General features: G+C 38.9%; 1 protein-coding gene across 16 annotated transcripts in view; it reads right to left on the reverse strand.

Annotated features, from left to right (window-relative positions):
* CTNNA2 (catenin alpha 2) overlaps positions 1 to 20,727 on the reverse strand; it is a 463,212-nt gene that overhangs the window by 54,331 nt on the left and 388,154 nt on the right. For all 16 annotated transcript variants that reach the window (XM_051798209.1, XM_051798208.1, XM_051798196.1 and 13 more), the window contains 3 exons: positions 9,059 to 9,151; positions 8,622 to 8,778; positions 4,928 to 5,128 (listed from right to left, as the gene is read on the reverse strand). In XM_051798209.1, the coding sequence (XP_051654169.1) occupies positions 4,928 to 5,128; positions 8,622 to 8,778; positions 9,059 to 9,151 (451 nt within the window). The remainder of the gene's footprint in view (positions 1 to 4,927; positions 5,129 to 8,621; positions 8,779 to 9,058; positions 9,152 to 20,727) is intronic.

Below are 20,727 nucleotides of genomic sequence, written 5' to 3' on the forward strand. Positions count from 1 at the left end.
ACCCATAAGTTGTACTATAACTATCCGAGCTCCCATAAAACATGAATTTAACATCATTTATTTTTTAAATAGGCTCCATTTTGCAATTTTCAGCTCTCTCTCAGATTCAATACATGGGTTTTTTTGATGACAGCTATGCTTAAATTCATCTTCTTGCTTCTACATTTTGTTTCCCTTCATATCACTGCTGAAAAATCCATCTTTCCTACGTTTTAATATTAGCTTTGATAACACCATTGAGCTGCCTTTTCCTAGTGATAAATATCTTTAAAGTTTGTCCTACTCACACTGATAAAACTCTCACAGGGTTATTGCTGAATTGCCAGTAGTGCTGATTTTCAACTTTAGTCCGTTCCGATAAAGACAAAATAAAAAATTTGTGTCAAAACACAAGTCAGAGTGACCTACTTAAAAACAGCCAGTTACAAAGTTACTGGGATATTTTTATAACATGCTAAAAGCTGAAACTCAAAATTTCTGGTGTGAATCAGACGATTTCATATTTCCAGTGTCCTTCACAGGAGTAACCCAAGTACTACGGCACTTGCTGTTCCAGGATGGTTTCCAGACATCCCAGTGTAAACTGAAGAAAACCAAAAATTGCTGGAAACTTTTCACAGCCCTTTCCAGGCATTTCTGGTCTTAACTTGTTCTGCTCTTTTCTCCTTCATTTCCCATTCACCTCCTTTCATTACAACCCTGCAAAGTCTACTCCAGTTTTCCCAATTTAAGTTCAACCCTCTGACCTTTAAAGAATGTCACAGCTTTTTCTCCTTGAACCTCAGGAATCTTGAAAAATAACATTTAGCCTCATTGTCTGCTACTTGATTTCTTTCTAGGGTCAATTCTTCTTACTTATTTAGAAACTTAGGCTTCTTCCCTTCAGTTTTTACAACTTCTCAAATAATTGCTGAGTAGACTTCAATCTCCTCTTTATTAAAGGCAATTGGACAGTGTCAGCTGGACTTGGTCACTCTACAAAAGGGTGCTGAGCAATAGGAGAGATATCAATATTCAAACAGAAATTGTGCTCTGTTTTCTCTTACTCCTTTCCCTTTCTTTTTGCCTTTATCCTTGATCTTAACCTTTTCTTTTTAATCCTTTTTCCTTTCCACTCTTCTTTCCTTTTTTTTTGATTCAGCATGGACCACCTGTAACAGTATAATTTCACAGTTCTCTACAAATCTGAATGCCAATATAACATTCAACAGAGGGCATCAGGGCTGTATCTGACCCTAGTTTCCCATTTTCAGCCTGATCCTGACTCCCATCCACAGCCTGACTTGCCAGCCTGGCCTCAGGCCACCCCATACTCATTCAGGTGCCAGATTCCCTGAGGGAGCCCCTGGGTCATGTTATTTAGGAAACCAAGCTACAGATATTAGTAAAACTTCACAGTGCCCCAAAAATCCAGCAAACAAACAAACAATGAGAGCCTGAAGCTCTGGTTTACTCCTGCACACAATTAACACCCACTAAAATCTGTGAGTTTTGTGCTTGTTCCCAGCGAGCCCTGTAGACTCTGTGGTTTTACAGGTTTCATTCTGGATTTATAAGGAAGTATCATGGGAGAATTAAGCTTTTATTTTGGTTTTTAAAGGAAAACGAAAGTACCCAATTTTAAAAAGACATTAACCAATCCCTCACTCCCTAACACTGCTGTCAGAGATAAGAGTCTAACCTCTACCAAGTACTTGGCTTTAATGGCAGTTCTTAGTCAAGGGCAGGCCAGAAAGCACTAAAACACTAAAAAACCCACACCCCATATTTTCCAAAGCCTGTAAATTAACACAACAAACAAATAAAACTTGGAGCTGCGACTGGTTTTTAAAGTAACATTTGCAGTTTCAATTTCTAAGAACCCACCAGTATAATTTTCATTAAAGATTAACTTTCTCTCCCCTAAAAAAAACATTAGCAAGGTGTTTCTCTTTCCAAAATTGTGTATCCATATTTCTCCACTGTGGATCCAACCCAATACTCATATAACAAATTGAAATCCCCAGAAAAAGAAGCTTAACAGAGGCTTTCCTTTCCTGAGCTGACAGCTAAAATAATAAGAAAAAGGTAATGTGCTTATTTCCCTTCCATTGTCATTTAACTAAATTTTTCCCAGCTTCCAAAAACACTTCATTTAAAAATGAATAAAGGTCAATTGAAAAAACCAAACCAAAACAAAAAAGGAACAAAGATAGAAGTGGTGAGGTGTTCATGACTGTGCTTGTCACAGAGAGTTTGATACACACATCTGTGGGTGGAACCTGAATCCAAATAAATCACTCGTATCATTCTTGAGTGTTTGATAAAATCTGTGCAGGACCCCAAGGTGATGAATAGAAAGAATGTAGAAATAGATGCATGTATTCATAGGTACCCATATCATAGAACTGTTGAGGCTGGAAAATATCTCTAAGATCATCAAGTCCAACTGTCCCCCCAGCACTGCCAATGCCAGTACTAAATCATGTCCCCAGGGGCCACATCCACACATTTTTTGAACACTTCCAGGGATGGTGAATCCACCACTGCCCTGGGCAGCCTGTTCCAATCATTAACAACTATTTCTATGAAAAAAACGTCCCTAATATCTAATCTAAATCTCCCCCGGTGCAACTTGAGGCCGCTTCCTCTCATCCTTTGTTCCCTGGGAGCAGAGCCCAACTCCCCCTGGCTCCCCCCTCCTGTCTGGGAATTGGAGAGAGTGAGAAGGCACCCCAGGGCCTCCTTTTCTCCAGGCTGAGCCCCCCCAGCTCCCTCAGCCCCTCCTGCTGCTTCAGCCCCTTCCCCAGGTCCATTCCCTTCCCTGGACACACTCCAGCCCCTCAAGGTCTCAATATCCTCTACCCCAGTGTATATGTAGGCAGGGATCTGTTCTCTGGGAGAGGGTATATGGGGCACAGAATGGCACAGGGGCATCTAAATACCATTTTAACCACTGCATTTTAGGGCAACGAATTGAGTCAGTAAATTCTACCTTTTTAATCACAGAGGAATAATAATCAATGCCTTTGTAAATGGCCTGAAAAGCTGCAGATAGAAATTGTGCTGTAATATTAATGATCCACATTCATGCCTGGCATAAATTGTTTAAGCTTCATCAGCTCCATTGAATTTGGGCCCATTTTGTCTCCTGAACTTCTGCTGCACAATTTGTACATGATTTAAAGTTTTCAGCATTGAAAACACAATTTTTTTAATATTTTTTTTTTTTAATACTCTCAGGTTTACTTTGATTTGACAAAATACAGAATAAGTAATACATTTGAGGAACAGGGACTTGTTCTTAAGTATTGAATCTCAGCATTAACAAGTTGATGTCATCAATATGTACTTAGTCCATAGTTAATAGCACTTATTTATAATTCAAATTATATTAAAAAGTACAATAAATATGGAATATAAGTATTTATTGGGCCTATTATTGATCTGTATAATGGCACTTTATACCTGCCAGTTACTCTGTTGAAAAATTTTTAACAAAAAATTTTATGGAACATTAGGTCAGAAATTTTAGCTAAATAAAAGCCTGAGCAGACATTTTGTTTTTTGACCTCTCCCCAAATTTTCTCTCTGCAGCTCACAGGAAAGAGTCTGTGAAAGTTAATTCTACAGGATATTGTAGATCAACCAGTGTTGCACGTGTTCAAGGTACAACTTTCTAGTCATAATCACAATCTCATGAATCCACACTTCAGCTATAATTTCCAATAAATCATACTGGAAGGCCAGAAAAAGAAGAAATTCTTGATTTTGGTCATTGGGATTTATCTGTTCAAATAAGAATTCGGGTCTCTATTAGGGCTAAAAGATATTACACTGGGCAGAAAAATAACACAATAATACTAAATAACCCCAACATATATTTTCAGCTTATTTTGTTGATTCCTGTTCTCAAAGCGAAAACAAAGACTGCCAGAGGCACAAAAGTTTTTGCTTTTCCATCTCATAGGGAAATGACTGTTTTTTCTGTCCAAAAGCTACATTTGCTGCATCCTGAACAGATGCAATTTTCATTTGTTCCCTCTAAAATGATCTTGATGATTTTAAATCCCAGATGAGTGAGTGCAATCAGGTGGGGGAGGATCAGCTCAGACATTTTCAGACATCCATAATACCTGAATCTGTGTCATACCTGGTCACCTGGTCAGTGAGTGGAGACCTAGTCTGTGAAGGCAATAAAATCTAAAGCATGATTCATGAGAAAAAATATAGACCACTGCTTCAAGATGAGAGCACTTGACTGCACTGAATTATTGAGATGCACATAGCAACAGACAGTACTGAGTATAAAGGGGTTTAAAATGACCAGTTTAGATGCAATAACCTACATTTAGATGAATCCAATCCCTGCTCTGTCAAGGTAAAAACAGGTTGGGAAAAAAAAAAAAAAAAAAGGATTTTTTTTTTTCCCAGTCTATCAATCCAGTAAACTTTTATATTTTTTATATAATCTACATATTTTATATAATCTAGCAGACTTTTATATTTTTTCAATCAGATAATACATTTTCAGTTGCTCATATGTATTTTTCAGTGAAAAATTGTTCTGTTTAGAAACATAATTTCAGTCATCAACAAGTACATTCACCTGCACAGACCACAAAGTAATGTTTGTAATGATTTTCCAGAGACACATAATACATAATCAACTGACTCAGAAGAAAAGACTGTGCATTATTTATTCAAATCTAGAAACTTTGATGAAGCAGCCCAGTCTTGATGGGTTACAGAATCTCTTCTCAGTATGACTTCTGTAACAGAATTGAGCAGAGAACAAAAAAACCATCCGTGGTCATGAATTTATTTGTTTATATCTTGTTTTTAAGCACAGATTTCCCTCTGAGTTACAGATCTCAGAGAATTAACTGAAATTTTATGTGACCAAATAATGAATATTTCAATAAATCAATAACTCTAATAAACTTACCTGTCTCAGAGAGCAGTTTGGTAGCTTCCAGCACCTTCTCAGTATAAACTCCAGTTTCATAGTTTTCCATCTCTGCATTAATGATGTGAATAACTCTGGCTGCACGGCCTCGGATGGCACCTGCGGTCCTGTCCAGTGTATCCACATCCCCCTCTTGGAGAGCAATCACACACTTATTCACATCTTCCAGAATATGGTTTTCTGGAATGGAGGGAAAAAAATACAGCTCATTTAATTTCCTTCTTCCTCGTAGCAAAGCTTACAGATTTGGGCAAACAGCAAATGTCAGTGTGTTAAAAAATTGATATCTGTCTTTATCCAGGTCTGCAAAGCAAATTCTCTTCTGTGATATTATGCCACATAATAGTAAAATTCCCAAGTGTGATATTTATCTTGAACAGGGACTGGACTACATCATCTTACCTATACCATGAGTCCCAACCTGCAATTCTTTTCAAACCAGTCACATTAATTTCAACCATCACATTGAATTTTGGTGTAATAAAAATCAGTGCAAAAAGGAAAGTGGTCAAACGTTATGCAGATTCTCTAATAAACAGTCTGAAGATGAATTTACACACTCCCATGAAATTTAATATGTTTGGTTCATTTGTGCCTAAATAAGTCAGAAAAGAAAATAAATAATTTTGAAAACACAACAGCAAATGGCCTTTGTAGATAGCAGGGAGCCTGGGCACAAGCAGTTCATCTCCTGCACTCCATCTATGCCAGAAAATAAGCTCTGAACTTTACATGACACACACTATAATTATATGTGACTGTGCATATTCTGAAATAAGAGTTAACAACAGTGAGTCTGCTCAGATGAGGTAATATTGACCAGCTTTATTGGATTCTTGGGAGCTGCACTATTTTTTTTGGCTCAGAATCATGTGCTGCAGTATCATAATTTATGTAGTATTCTCATATAAATAATGTGAAAGGATGAAGCAGATTTTGATTAGGTCAGGTACTATTTGCCAGCAGCCAGGAGAGTCAAAGTAATTTCAATAAGACTATGACTGAATTTCATATTTGACCAAACTCAGTCTGAGACACTCAGCAACTCTAAAAAACAACTTGCTTTTCTGTTACAGACACCTCTAAACTGAAAATGAAATGTTGTTCCTTCTAGTAGTTGTAAAACAGAATTAATCAGTTCACCAACTGCTTTTTATTAATTATCTTTGGCCACTAAAAAGAATGACTCACTAATCTTCAGTGTTAAAAATCCCAAGGTTGGATCATTTGAGAGTTTCAGAAATGTATTACATGATGTTGAATTATACACTTTAACAACTATGGATGGAAACTGAAAGTCCCCTGAGATGTGAATCTGAGTAACTTGCAAGGCAAAATCCTTTGTTTAAAAAACTCCCTATATAGAATTAAAAAACATTGCTTTGTTGAAATTTTTCTCCACTATTTTGTTCTCACAAACATCATCAATTGCTTTTATGGTGGCATAACCAAATTTTACCCAACGAGAAGTGCTACATGCATTTGAACAGACACTGCATTTGGAATATAAAATAACTTATTAAAACCATGGTCAGCTTTGTTTTGGTAGCCTATTATTAAAACATGCCATCAAATGTGACGGTATGAAGAGGAGGAGGTGTCATTTCAGGAGTTACATTTAATCAGACAGTAGCATTTAGAATGGTTCATTGGTTTAACATCTAAAAATAAAACTACCCTGTGTAAGCTGAGGCTTCCAAGCCTAGAGTAAGCAAGCAACAGGATTTCTGGATACATGTTGTGTTTATTTATGGACAGCATTAGGAAAAACAAACAAACAAACAAACAAAAACTCAATTGAAATTATACTTCCCAGACACCTTGGAAAGTTTGGATCTAAGTCAAGACGAAGTCAGAAGGAAAAATGATTTGAGAAAAAGAAATGAAAACCCCCATCATCCATTCAACTGACTTCTGGTTTATGGACACAAGCACTTGGAGTAAACAAAGTTCTCAGGCAAATCAGAAAATGGCTATTTGAGAAAGTTTGCTAGCTCTCTGGCTTGTGGACTGGGCCAGCAGTTTACAGCCTGGTTTGCCCTTTCACTGTAGAACCAGGTCTGCTGAAAAGTGTTTGTCGGTCTCAAATCTCAAATAAAAATCAGTGTGCTCCCAGGTTCTGAAGTACCCTTTTATTCTGACAGTTCATTTTCATTTCCTTGTCATGGTTTGCAGTAAGCACTCTAACAGGGCTGTTGAACAGTGGAATGTAATTAACTAAGTCAAACCATTTTCCCGTTAATAATAGTAGTAGGATACAACCAAACAAAATAAAGGTCAGGGCAAAAAGGAAAACTCGGGATTTTTTAAAAGAATAAATATTTTTTTTCCTTCAAATCTCACAAAATTCTATTAGAAAATTTAGGTAACATCAAGGAAAGTAATGTAGATTGAAACATAACATTTTGGCCAGACTGTCTCATGAAGTTTGCCTCTTCTGAGACATTCAGGTAAGCCAAGCACTCTTGGCACACTCTGTGTCCTTATGCACAACAATGAAATTCACCTTTCAAACTGAAATAGGAAAATGAGTTTTCTGCAGCAGACAATTACCCCAGGACACGGAGCAATCTGCAATTACCGTGTTCATTGTGTATGACTGCATCATAACAATCCACTCTGCCACAAGTTGTAGCACTTTACAAGAAGGATGGAGAAAAGACTGTGACCCAAAGAGTCAATGTCCTTCTCTTCTCCATCCATTCTTTATGTGAGGACTAAGATACTTTGCCTTTTTCCACAGTAGAGCTTGCTTTGCATTGAAAGCCTCCCCAGTGAAGTCTGAGAAGTGTAAAGATTTGCGTTTTCCTGTACTACTTTACTACTTCTCTCTGGTTTTACTGTTACACCAACAACTTTGAGACCCAGAAGTGCCTCCCAGCTCTCTCAGACACTGGCCATGTCTGACAACATACCCAGACAAGAATCACAGAATCATGGAGTCATTAAGGCTGGAAAAGGTCTCTAAGATCACTGAGTCCAACAACTAACACTGTCAGGTCGACCACTAACATATGCAGCCTCTGCCTATTTCCCTTCTTCCTATCCCTCTTCAGGGCCTGGTAACCTGGTACAGATGGTCAGGGGGCAAGGACTCTGTGGTACATCTGCCCCACTGTACAGACACACTGAGCAAAGCTACAGAATAAAGCAAGGAAAGTGTCAAGGCCAGGTTGGATGGGGCTTGGAGAAACCTGGTCTAGGGAAAGATGTCCCTGTCTATGGCAGGGCATTGGAACTAGATGATCTTTAAGGTCTCTTCCAACCCAAACCATCCTGTGAATCTATGATTCTATGAAGTTCATCTTTCCTCCTCTTACCTGCAACTGCACAACGATTCTAACAATTCCTACAAATACTGTCAGCCTGTCACAGGTCTGGTACACATTTTTAAAAGGTGACTAAAATCCCCTTTGTAACTGAGTTGAAACAAAACTTCTCTAGAAATAGAAGTGCAAATAGGATGCTATTTTCTGGGAGGTGAAAAGCCAACCATTGCTACCAGGGATTAATTGACATGGTGTGGCTGCTCCCACTGAGTGCAGAAGATCAGCATTCCCATAGACACAGATTAATGGATTAATGATGCTTTAGTAATTATAGCTTTTATCCACTCTGACCCATTACTTCAATTTAGGAGTATATTTTTAGAAGAGTGCCTTGATCCCAGTACCTGAAACAGAGAGGAAATCATCCACCGAGGTGATGTCATCAACAGCTTCAGTGAGGACTCGCACCTGCTTCTCCCACTGATCTTTAAACACATCCATGTTGTCCTGGGCTACTTTGCTCTGGGGTCTGGCAGCCAACGTGAGTGCAGCATTTATTACCTGTTATTCAAACCCAGTTGTTAGGAGAAGTGAAAGTTTTTTCACAACAAAAAGAACAAATAGTTTACGGGCTGTGTTAAAAACACAACATTACACCCCACTTGATATGTGGGTCTCAAGGTATGAATGAATTTTTCACAGGTCATGGAAATCAGGCAACAATGTCATGACAAAGACAAGGTTATAATCTTCACCCAGGCTGTTTTCCCTGTCTCAGCTAACTGATGCTTTTAAACACTGAAAGAATTCTCAGGTACATTTCAGTAGGAATCTTACTTACCTGTGGGCACAGACTATCAATCTGGGTGGCTGCCATACGGACTAACTTCACGCCTTCTTCATTATTTGAGATTGAACAGGCCAGATTGGCAACCTACAATGAAATCAGCAGATGAGAATCAAGTTTTAGGCAAGTAAGCCATTAGAGTCATGACTTTCTCTGTTCCTATTGAGCCCTGCCTGGAACGAAAGAATTGTATACAAGAAGAATAATGCATCATCTTCTGTGCTGGTGAACAGAAACACGTGTAGATTATTTCCTTACTGGCAAACTGAACTACCCACCTTCTTCAGATTTTTCTCAGAATCTGTCCTCACTGTCAAGTGTTTCACATCCTCCTCTACAGCCTGAAAATTATCTCCTGAGAAGTCATGTAGAGAATGCAGAGCACCTAGACAATTGTCTATACATTTTCTTTTCTCACAGTTTCTTTTTTTTTTCCTTATTAACCAGGTCCAAATGAATACAGGTAATCAGGTTCATCCATATACTTTGAGCTTTGCAAAATGCAGAATCTTTAATGCCTTAACACATGGAATTGTACTTTTCCATCCATAAACAAAACTCTGGGAAGCTACATACCACTCGAATATTTTCATTGTTTCAGATCCTGATGATTTTATGAGGGTTTTATTTCAATTCTCAGGTGGACCTCTTTATTTCTATGTGATTGCCTGCCCTACAATAAGATCGATATCTACCATAACAGTGATGTGAAATGTCTCTGGTGAAAGCCTCATTCGGTAACATATGCCTGAAGATCTCATTCAAAGATCTTTGGATCTACATTTGCTCACTCTGGCACAGCTCTGGGCACTCTGAACCTCATAAGACTGAAGGCTATTTGGATAAGATGAAGACAGAGGAGACTTAGAGAGACATCTGAATGAGATCTAGCAATCAGATCATGTCTCCAGAGCTGCATCTCTGTGGCTTGGATTCAAGTGGAAGAGCATGTTCTCCCAGCTCATATAGTTCTTCCAAAAAATGCATTCCCAAAAGCTTTGGCCAAGTCCATGAATCAGCCATGGTTTTCCAAACAGCAGTTCATGGCACAGTGAACATAATTAAGCTCATCGGTGATATTTAAATCACAAAGGTACATTTTGGGACGGGGGAATACAGGATATTTTTTTAATCATCCAAAAGTACGGCTTTTAATTCTAATCTACATTAAAACAAACTTATAAATTTTAAATACGCTTCCTTGATATTATTCACTGTGCCTGAAGGCACAACTATCAGTTGGAAATGATTCATGAATTAGTTCAAATACCCCCATCCTTCCAATTTTCCTCCAGTCTCCCCTTGTGGTATTAAACTGTTCTCATCTCCAGTGCACATCCCCGCATTAGCCCTGATCCATCTGTTCTGCATGGAACCTATTTCCCTTCACAGTTCTGGGGAACGTGGTTTGCATACAACACAGTGCCAAAGCTCAGGAAAGGAAAGAACCCAAGGCTTCAAAGAGTCTTGCAGGCATTTCCTAGTCAAGATTTTACCACAGTGTTGTGATTTTTATTTTCATTTCATGATGAGACAAATGAGTGAGTCTGTTTGTTAACAGCCTTACAGCCCTCATGTCAAAAACGTTCTTCTGAGCTGACATCTTCCAATTAAGTCACCATTTTCTGTAGTCACTTCTTTGCACACATCAAACAGACCACTTTAATCTTCACCAGAAACAAAAGCTAAGCAGGATGATAATTAGAATGCATTAACATGAGTGGAAATTACAGACCTTAAAGACTAGTAAATAATATTAAGTTCAGCAAGTGCCATCTTCCTGTATTTGAAATAAGTGGCTTTTCAGATTGCCCTTTCATTTTGTGATTATCATGATGGGAATTTGTCCTAAGGCTTCAGATGCAACATACATCTTATTTTTTCACAGATAGCACTGAAAGGGGCTGGATGTCATGAAATGGCAATCAAACTGTGAAGCAGGTCTTTGAGTTCTTCTGGAAAAGATTTTGGCAGATATAATCAGCAAAAATAAAACATATTTTGTCTCTGTTAATTACTCTTTCAATAAAATTCGATGAGATAATAATTGGATGTTGTAAAGTGCCCTGTTTTCTGAGGAGGGATTCAGACATAACCAGAGAAAACTTTTTCTCCTTTATTTGTAAAACAGAGTTCAGCACATTGGTTTGGGTGCTAATATCAATACAGGAGTACAAATGTAATCTATTGCTACATTAAATATGCATCAAAAGAGCATTACAGTTATCTGTTTAAAAGAAATAGTGATATATATCATGTATAATCCTTACACGATGAGCCTAATAGTTTCTGTGGTATATTTCAAGTCTTGCATAAATACAGCACTGTATCATCAGCAGTCAGAAAGCAATACTGTGTCACAATTCAGCAGGGAGAGTGCCAGCCTGTACCATGGGAAGATATGATTATGTCAAATAAGTACAGAGATAAGCAAATTCCACAAAGGTAGATGCAATCTGGATAAAATTGAATTTAGCACTGCAAATCGGAAATACTATGACTTTACCCAAAACTGATTTTTAAAACATGGCAAGAAATAGCCATTACTTGCTTAAGCCTGCATTTTAGTGCCACTGCATAAGTGTGGATCTGTGAAACAATACAAGTTCTAAGTGCACTCAATCACCAGACACTACACTATTTAATTATTTTGATTGACTTTGCTATCAAATACAGAGTCAGGTCACTATCAATTAGTATTCCTGGCACAGCAAGGTCCACATTCATGCTCTTAGTTGATAGGAACCATGAGGTAATTCACCATGCTTTTAGCCTACTATAAATTCAGCAACTTCAGATATTTTTCCTATTTAAAACTATGACAAGAAAAGTTTAGACCCAATTCCACCCCACTTAGCTGAGACACTTTGACAATCCTTCAGATAACGGAAAAAAAGAGTAAGGCCCTTCCAGAGGCTGTTTTAGGTCTCTGGTTGACTCACTGATCTTCTAGATGTGTCTAGTTTATTATTTAAACTTAGCTGGCCCTGATGATTGTTGAAAAAGGTATTACTGAAATGAAAGAGGCTGTAATGATGTATTATAACTTGTTTTGCATGGGCATAGTTAATACAACAAACTCTTCAAGGTTGGGAATTCGTTAAATATGCCATTCCTGAGCCGGATGGAGCAGACAGCTTGAAAAGGAAAACAAAAAGGCTGTATATTACCATAGCTGCCAATTACCAAACCTTTGATTTGACAGCCTTTACCTTTATGCTTCAAGTGCTCTGTCTCCACCAAAGCATTGAAAAGAAGGTTTCATGAAAGGCTGTGGAAGCAACCAGGTAATTAATTTTTTCTTTTTTTTTTTTCCTGTTTATTAAGTTCCTTGAGCACCCTGACTTCACTGAGTGCCATAAAGAACTTAAGATTGTATTAAGATCAATGTGAACTGTCTGAAGAGCATTTATATGAATGAATACATTTTAAATACCAAAATCAATGAACTGTGAATCATCCTCGAACGTAATAACAGTGAAACTGCTGTGCAGATAAACATTATTGTCCAGAATTTCAGGTCTGCTAAGCTACTCTTATACCATCAAAACAATTGCTAAACACCTTAAACCTGTCCTGTAAGAGCACGGAAAGGTAATGAGCAAGAAAATAAACACCCCAGGTGCAGCAACGTTGTATTTTTCTGTAATCACTGAACCCACTGAACCAGCCCTAGAACTGGGGATGTGAAGAAGCAGGTACAAACTGCTTCATATTCATTTCCATCACTGGCACTGATAGCACAAGATGCAATTCTGCACCTTGCCAGGCATCTCTCTTTAATCATGCAAAGAGTTCCAGTAGTTTCAGTTATTCAAAATACATACAGAACCAGTCACAATAAAATACATCTGCATGTATTTGGTTGTATTTCAGCTTCAGTTTCTTGCTGGATAGCAGATTGGGCTGGGGAGGGACTTGGTTTTGGGCTGGGGAGGGACTTGGTTTCTAATGCAAACTTTTATTACTCTTTGTGGTATCTTGACCCTGTTTGGACCTCAGGTGCTCTGTCAATCCCCACCTCAGCTGGACAGGGGAGAGAAATGCAATGAAAGGCTTGTGGGTGGAGTTCAGGGTAGGCAGAGATCACTCACCAGTTACCATCATGGGCAAAACAGTTAACTGTGAGAAACCAGCTTTATTTATTACCAATCAAATCAGAGTAGTATAATGAGAAATAAACTAAATCTTGAAAACACCTTTCCCCCCTCCCTTTCCTTCTTCCTGCACTCAACTTCACTCCCAAATTCTCTCCCTCCTCCCTCTCAGTGGCACAGGGGATGGGAAATGGGGGCTGTGGTCAGTCCAACATGTTGTCTGTGCTGCTACTTCCTCCTCAGGGGTTGGACTCCTCACGCTCTTCCCCAGTTCCTGCCTGGGGTCCCGCCCATGGGAGACAGTTCTTTGTGAACTGCTCCAGCCCAGGTCCCTTCCCACAGAGTGCAGTCCTTCAGGAACAGGCAGTTCCATCATGAGGTCACAAATCCTGCCCAGTAAACCTGCTCTGGTGTGGAGCCACAGCTCCTGCCAGGATCCTGCTCCAGCACGGGCTTCCCATGGGGTCACAGCCTCCTTTGGGCATCTCCCTGCTCTGCTGTGGGGCCCTCCATGGGCTGCAGGTGGATCTCTGTTCCACCTGGACCTCCCTGGGTTCAGGGGCACGGCTGCCTCACCATGGGCTGCCCCTCGGGCTGCAGGGGAACCTCAGCCCCATTCCTGGAGCACCTCCTGCCCCTCCTGCTGCTCCCCCCTGGGGTCTGCAGGGCTGCTCCTCTCACACACTCTCACTCTCTGTCAGGTTGCTGCCCAGCAGTTTTTTCCCACTTCTTGCACACATTATCCCAGAGGTGCCACCACCATCTCTGATGGAGTTGGCCTTATCCAGCGGTGGGTCCATCCTGGAGCCGTCTGGAATTGGCTCCATGGACATGGGGGAAGGTTCCAGCAGCTTCTCACAGAAGCCACCCCTGTAGCCCCCCTTGCTACCAAAACCTTGCCATGCAAACCCAATACTCCATTGTTGAAAGGCCATGCCAAACAGGATTTACCTAAGGACACATGGATATGGCAGCTGGGAGTGCAGGCCCTGCTTGGATGGGCAATGCCTACACTGGTTTTTCACTAGGAAGCAACTAAAGAGTGGATCAGCATTTTTTCATTACATTTGTCATCCATACTATTTAGGACAGGAAAGCTTTATTTCTGCCATAAAATTGCCCTCCAAGTTACCAAAGTAATCAAGGATCTTTCACATTAATTTACTTTATTTTTACACTGATTAAAATCAGGTGTAGTTACCTTTCATTGTATTTTTAAACTACACCGTTTCCATTTTCGACTTTAGCCCTTTGTATTATTAAAGATAACTATGACTATCAAGATGTATTGTCCTCTTATGACTATCGAATTGTATTATCCTCTGGTTCAAAATTGAATTAAAAAATTTAACATGGCCACTCTGAATTCAAATAAGAGAAAAGGTCCAAAAAAGAAATCCATTGCTTGGAGTAAAAATGTAAAACATGAGAGCATTATGTGCTACAGCAAAGGAGCAACAGCAACACAAAGGCTGCAGAATATCAATTTTTTTACTTTTTCTTTTATTCTTTTTTTCACCATAAATTGCTTGAAGAAATGATACCAAAAAAAGCTCTATTCGGCTTTCCCACCCATTTAACCATTCAAAGGTAAGAATGCAATCTATTTCTATCTTACTTACTTAGTTTTCCATATTGCTGGTGTGTGACTTTCTTTTTCTTTTGTTATTCATGCCTTTTCTATTTTGTCTGCACCATACATTTGAGAAGCTGCAACTTTCTGAGTTACTCGGGTTGAGTTGAAGGTGGTTTAAGTCAGAGACTTCTTTAATATTCACAGTGGACTAAACCCAAGCAAATAATCAGTTATGATGTTCCAGCTGATGGGATGTAACTTGCTGAACTGTGGTATCTTAACTATTTGTAATTATTTATCCATTCACTTAGTAATTTATCCAGATATTGCTTCAATCTCTGAATCCTTCAAAATTTTGACATATATTAATGTTGGTACTGCTGTAGGCAGCCCAGTGATATTCATGGAGCCACAAATAAGATTTTTTTTCTAAAGGAGAGCAGAGTTGAAGCCAAGTTAGCCAAGATCTTCAACTTATTTATCCTCGCTCTATTCATTCAAGCATTATATTATGAGCAAAACTCTATTTATCACTAGACAGGATGTTTTTGCACATACACAAACAAGTGCCAAAAATCAAAATGTCACTGAGAGTACATATTGCAGCAGATTCCTCTTCCTCGTCATGCACTGCAGTGCCAATTTGTACTACCAGGAAAATATTAGACTGTGGCCTCTTTCTCAGTACCTTTACCATATGGCATGGGGGGAATCACACACTGGAAATAGGGACAATTTTCCCTCATTTATATCACCTAGAATAAGAGATGTATTTTTCAGTTGTTTACCTGTACATATATTTCTGTGTATTAAAAATCTAATTGCATGTACAGCAGTAAAAAAGGGCATTTCTTTTATAAATTAATAATGATCCGATTTACTGAGTTTGATGTTTGCTTAAAAATTTTTCAGTACCAAACCCTGAACATATTTAATATAAACTGCTCAGACATTTACAATATATATCTAAGGAGATTGGTAAGAGCAGGACTTTAGAAAGCTACAGAGCATTTTAAGCACAACAGCTGAATGTTTTATTTTATGTCTTATATGCTGCCCACTGAACCTGTGAAAACTCTTTTCACTCTCAAAAGGTCAGCAGCATATTCTCTCACACTTACTGCAGGAATAAGCCTTTTCCACTCACTCAAACTCCCTTCAGACTTGCTCTGTATCAGATTTAGTTGAAAGAGTTTTAGGAGATTTCTGCTTTTGGTAATGTCCAAAGTAACTTGAATAAATTCAGTGGGTTTTGGTCTGAGATTTTTGAAAGAAACCTAATAGTGTTGGAAGCCTCATGTGTACAGAAAACTTAATTCTAAGTGAAAAGATCTTCATTTGGAACAATTTCAATGAAGTGTTGTTAATACAATCTGAATCTCCTTGACTTTCTAGGACCATTCTGTTACATGCAGTGATTATGGTTTATAGAATGGAGTAAATGTGAGATCAAAAATGAAACACCTTGGAAAAAACCCTTCTACTTTACTATTTTCATAACTGAAAAAAGCCAGCATTGGTTCATGTTCAATTATAGAGCTGCTAGTAAAGGGCAGAAGAAAAAGGTATTGTATTATATTTGATCCTTTACTTTTAATATTGAACAATAATAATGATTTCACATATGAATAAAGAAGTTATTCACTAAAAGTAAATACTGACTCTTTCCTTTCTTTTCTCTCCAAATAAATGGAATTTGGCCATAAAACTCTGTCTTCCTGAAACAAGTCAAGTTTCTACACCACACTGATGAACCCCAACCATGATAAATGTGCCTGACTGCAAGCACAAGAAACCCCTGGTGTGGTCGAAAAGAAGAGGGAGAAAATCCTATTGTGCATCTGGGATTTCAGACCAACTTTCTAGGTCTTAGTGATTTTTCAGCAGGATCATCCCAAGAATTCTCTGTGGCAAACAGGGAAAAGGTAACTGATTAGAGAAAAGGTAGGTGAATGTCTCAGAGCATTTTTCCAATTTACACCTGAGAAAAATTATACTGGAAACTTCTTCAGTTTTATTTGTAAAATTATTCAAACAATGCTGTTGGAAACTTGGAGCAAAACAGTGCCCAGAACTATCAATCTGCATCCTCATCTAGAACAAATGGGCTCAGAGCTGCCCCAGTTACTACATGAAGATCCAATCTCATAATTAAAAATTAGGGGTTCTCCGTTTCACTGTTTCTCTAAATAGCTCGGAATTCAAAGACTTTAGAAAAGTGGGTGTGGATGTTAATTCCCAGAGATTATATCAATTGAACTATTTTGTGTTTTGACAGAAAACTCCCTTGGGAATTACAGATGATCCTCCCTTGTTTTCATAAGAGTCGGTTTCTAAGGCATTCTAAGGTATTCAATAGAATTAAATGATAGTACTAATGGGGATCCTGTATGGCTCCCAGCTGGCCAGCTGGGAGATGAGGACTTCACTCAGAAGCAGAAAAGGGCTTCACTCCTGAAGTTCCCTACTCCAAGAGTTGGGACTTTCCAGGTGCAGTGAGACATTCAGCTTAGATATGTGGGATTTCTCCCTCCAATGATTTGCTCACTGCATTGATGTAACTTCTGAATTTTCTCTCTATACATCTCTATCCTCTGATGAAGAAATAAACAGCAAACAGCTGCAATTAAGCCAAGAAGAAGAAGAAGAGCAGTATGTAGTCTCAAGAGCATAGTTAAGACAGGATTTGTACTTTGGTTTTAGCTTGTCTGGAGCAATACAGCATCGCACTGATGAAATGCAGAGAGTATTTGTCATACAAAAAAGCAGCCTATAAAGCCACAGGGAATCTGTTCCCTATTGTCCATCTATTCAGGAGGGCCATGGAGTAGATATCCTGTTCTAAACCACACCACTAACATGATCACTGAGTCTAGAGAGTATAGCTAAAAGTGACTAATTTGATTTACTGATTTTCTGAGGTACACGTATAACTGCATTTTACATTGCAAGGGTACATGTTTTTTACTTCTTGTCACAGAAAACCAAGGTAAAATACTCAACTACAAGAATTCCTTCTGCATAGGTCAAAGACCAGCAACCCATCTCAGTGCTCTTTTACCTCTATTAGCAGGATTGGGTTACTTTCCTACTTAATTTGACAAGAGGTAAAAGATTTTTGACACACCATTCTTCCACAGTTAGTCTACTCACACTGAAAAACCAGTGAACAAAGAATGCAGAGGAACACAACAAAAACTACAGCAGTATCTCTGAAATGTCAGACAACAGAACATTTAACCAACAACAACTGTTACGTTCCAAAGTGTGTGAAGTGGCCAAAAAAAAAGGTCTTGGTTTGTTGTATCAACAATTGAGGAAGCAACTTGGGAAGTTTGTGACCTTTCTGGTCAATCTGCAATCAAGGCCACTGCTATTAAACTTCATCATGAATTATGAGCAATGTATAGTGAAATAGTCAAGGAGCAAGAGGGCAGTTGGTGTCCTATGGAAACAAGATTTACAACACTGCAATGTGTATGAGTCGATCCCATAAAGCACTTTTGACAACACACCCCTGGCAGTGCTATAATTAATAGATATTAATAGCAAGTAGTTACCAAAGCAATCCATCTATCTAATAACAGTCCACTATTTTGGCAAACTGCTCAGTGACCCTGGGACACTGATGCATGCCTGACTAGGCTGTGATAATTAAACGTTAGTTATATTATCAGGAAGCTGTATTTTGACAGCTGTTGAAGAAAAAGAGGGGACTGTGGTAGGAACTCAGAAAAGTTCAAGACATTAACAGAAGCTTTGAAGGCATTAACAGCGTGATAACAGACACCCCAGGGTATAAACAAAGCACAAATTACAATCACTGATCCCTAAAGAAACATAACTTGCAAGTTAGATAGAACCAATTTTATTTAGCTGACCAATGTGGATGGAGCTGAACTTGGCAGGGGATGCAAAGAATAATAAGGACTTCCATGGGTATGTCAGCCAGAAAAGGAAGGTCAAAGAAAGTGCATCCCCCTGACAAGCAAGACTGGCAAACTGGCAACAACAGATGAAAAGGTTGAGGTACTCAATAACTTTTTTGCTTCAGTCTCCAATGGAAACCTCTCTTCCCACATCTCTAGAGGATGGACTGCAAGGCAGGGACTGGGGGAGCAAAGTCTCTCCCATTGTCAGAGAAGATGAAGTCTGTGACCACCTGAGGAAGCTGAACATACATAAGTCTATGGGACCTGATGAGATGCATCCCAGGGCCCTGAGGGAATTGGCTGATGTAGTTGCCAAGCACTCTCCATGGTATTTGAAAAATCATGGCAGTCAGGTGAAGTCCCTGGCGACTGGAAAAAGGAAAACTTTGCACCCATCTTAAAAAAGTGCAGAAAGGAGGAGCCTGGGAACTACCTCACATCTGTGCCTGGGAAGGTCATGGGACAGATCCTCCTGGAAGCTCTGCTGAGGCACATGGAGGACAGGGATATGATTTGAGACAGCCTTCAGGCTTCATCAGAGGCCAGCAGGCTGAGGGAGGGGATTCTGCCCCTCTACTCCACCTCGGTAAAACCTCACCTGGAATCCTGGGTCCAACCCTGGACCCTCATCACAGAAAAGACATGGATCTGTTGAACTGGATCCAGAGGAGAGCCATAGAAATTATTAGAGGGCTGACTTCCTTTATAGGAGTGAGCAAAGAAATTTTTATTTGGCGTAATATAACAAATCCCATTCAGAGACTGAATCTACATGTATCTTATTTTTGTTCAAGGATAATCTATAAAATGTTTTTACAATAATGGCTCAACAGTAATGCAAAACTATAACATGTGCCCAGAAACAGAATGTGTAGACAAGGCAACAGAACTGGATGTTCCCTTTTCTATTCCTCCTGTCAATATGTTTTAACCCTGGCATGCAGAGAGCTCATATTGGCTCCAAACATCATTTAGTTTACTCATCTGCCTAGCAGCCCTTTTTTCTGCTAATACACCACCTTTTCTCTTCAAAACATGTACTTATGACAATTATTTTTACAATGTGAGTGTCTGACACCAATAAAGATCCAGAGTATTTAGCAGAAAAACTACATGTTGATGAGGTATTTTCCCATTTCTGTATTATAAAAAACTAGTCAGTCCATTACTCCTCACTTTTTGTCCTATCACTGTCTCTCCATCCTTTTTCTAGGATCATAAACAGGGGTATCTTACATTCAGTTGTTTAACAGCATTTATACCAGTAAGGTGACCGCAGCCAAGACACAGACCTGAGCACGTGCACACACTCATCCACCTTTTTCAGCTGCAAACATAATGCTCAGTAGAGTTTTAGCCGAAAATACCTATTATAAGAGTAGGTTTTTCCCCAGTGTTTATTAGGAAGCTATCCTTCATCACACTACAGGTCATCATTCAGTTTTCCAACATCTGTCTTTAAATTAAATGATTTCTGAGATATCATCCTGGAACAGGAAAAAAACTGAAAAACACAGAAAACGCAAGGTCATATACAATAAAATGGAGCATTATTAAGTCTTCTCTCAGGTCCATTCCATGTTGCTTTGAGAATTGATAATTGCATTCAAGAATACATCCAGAAAAGGTGATGGGTTCTACCTGTACTTATTTTTTTTTTTTTTAACCCATAGATTGCCTCTCTGTGAAGCAGGTGGGGAATAAATAACACCTTCCTTTGGAGTAGGCAAATGAAGTTTATTTTAATGTTAGGAACATTGTGGCTAAGTTTGATTAGTTTTGACAGGAGAGCTGATACCACAGCAACATCCATGTCATTACACCGATGTCAATATAATATTACTACAAGTCGTGGAAATTGGAGCTGAAAGGAAACTTGACAGACGATGCTCCTGTCTGAAGGCAGGATCAGCTGTACCCAAACCACTCCTGGCAGGTGTTTGTTTCACTTAGTCTCACAAGTCTGCATTGATACACATCGTATGGATTTCTATTCCTGTACGCGAAACATTTAATTAGGGAAAACAAATAGCAGCAGTGTGTGACGAGGTCAGGCTT

The sequence above is a fragment of the Manacus candei genome, unplaced genomic scaffold, assembly GCF_025592945.1.
Source record: "Manacus candei isolate 608988 ecotype Guabito, Panama unplaced genomic scaffold, ASM2559294v1 h1tg000048l, whole genome shotgun sequence".
NCBI classification, from domain to species: Eukaryota; Metazoa; Chordata; class Aves; order Passeriformes; family Pipridae; genus Manacus; species Manacus candei.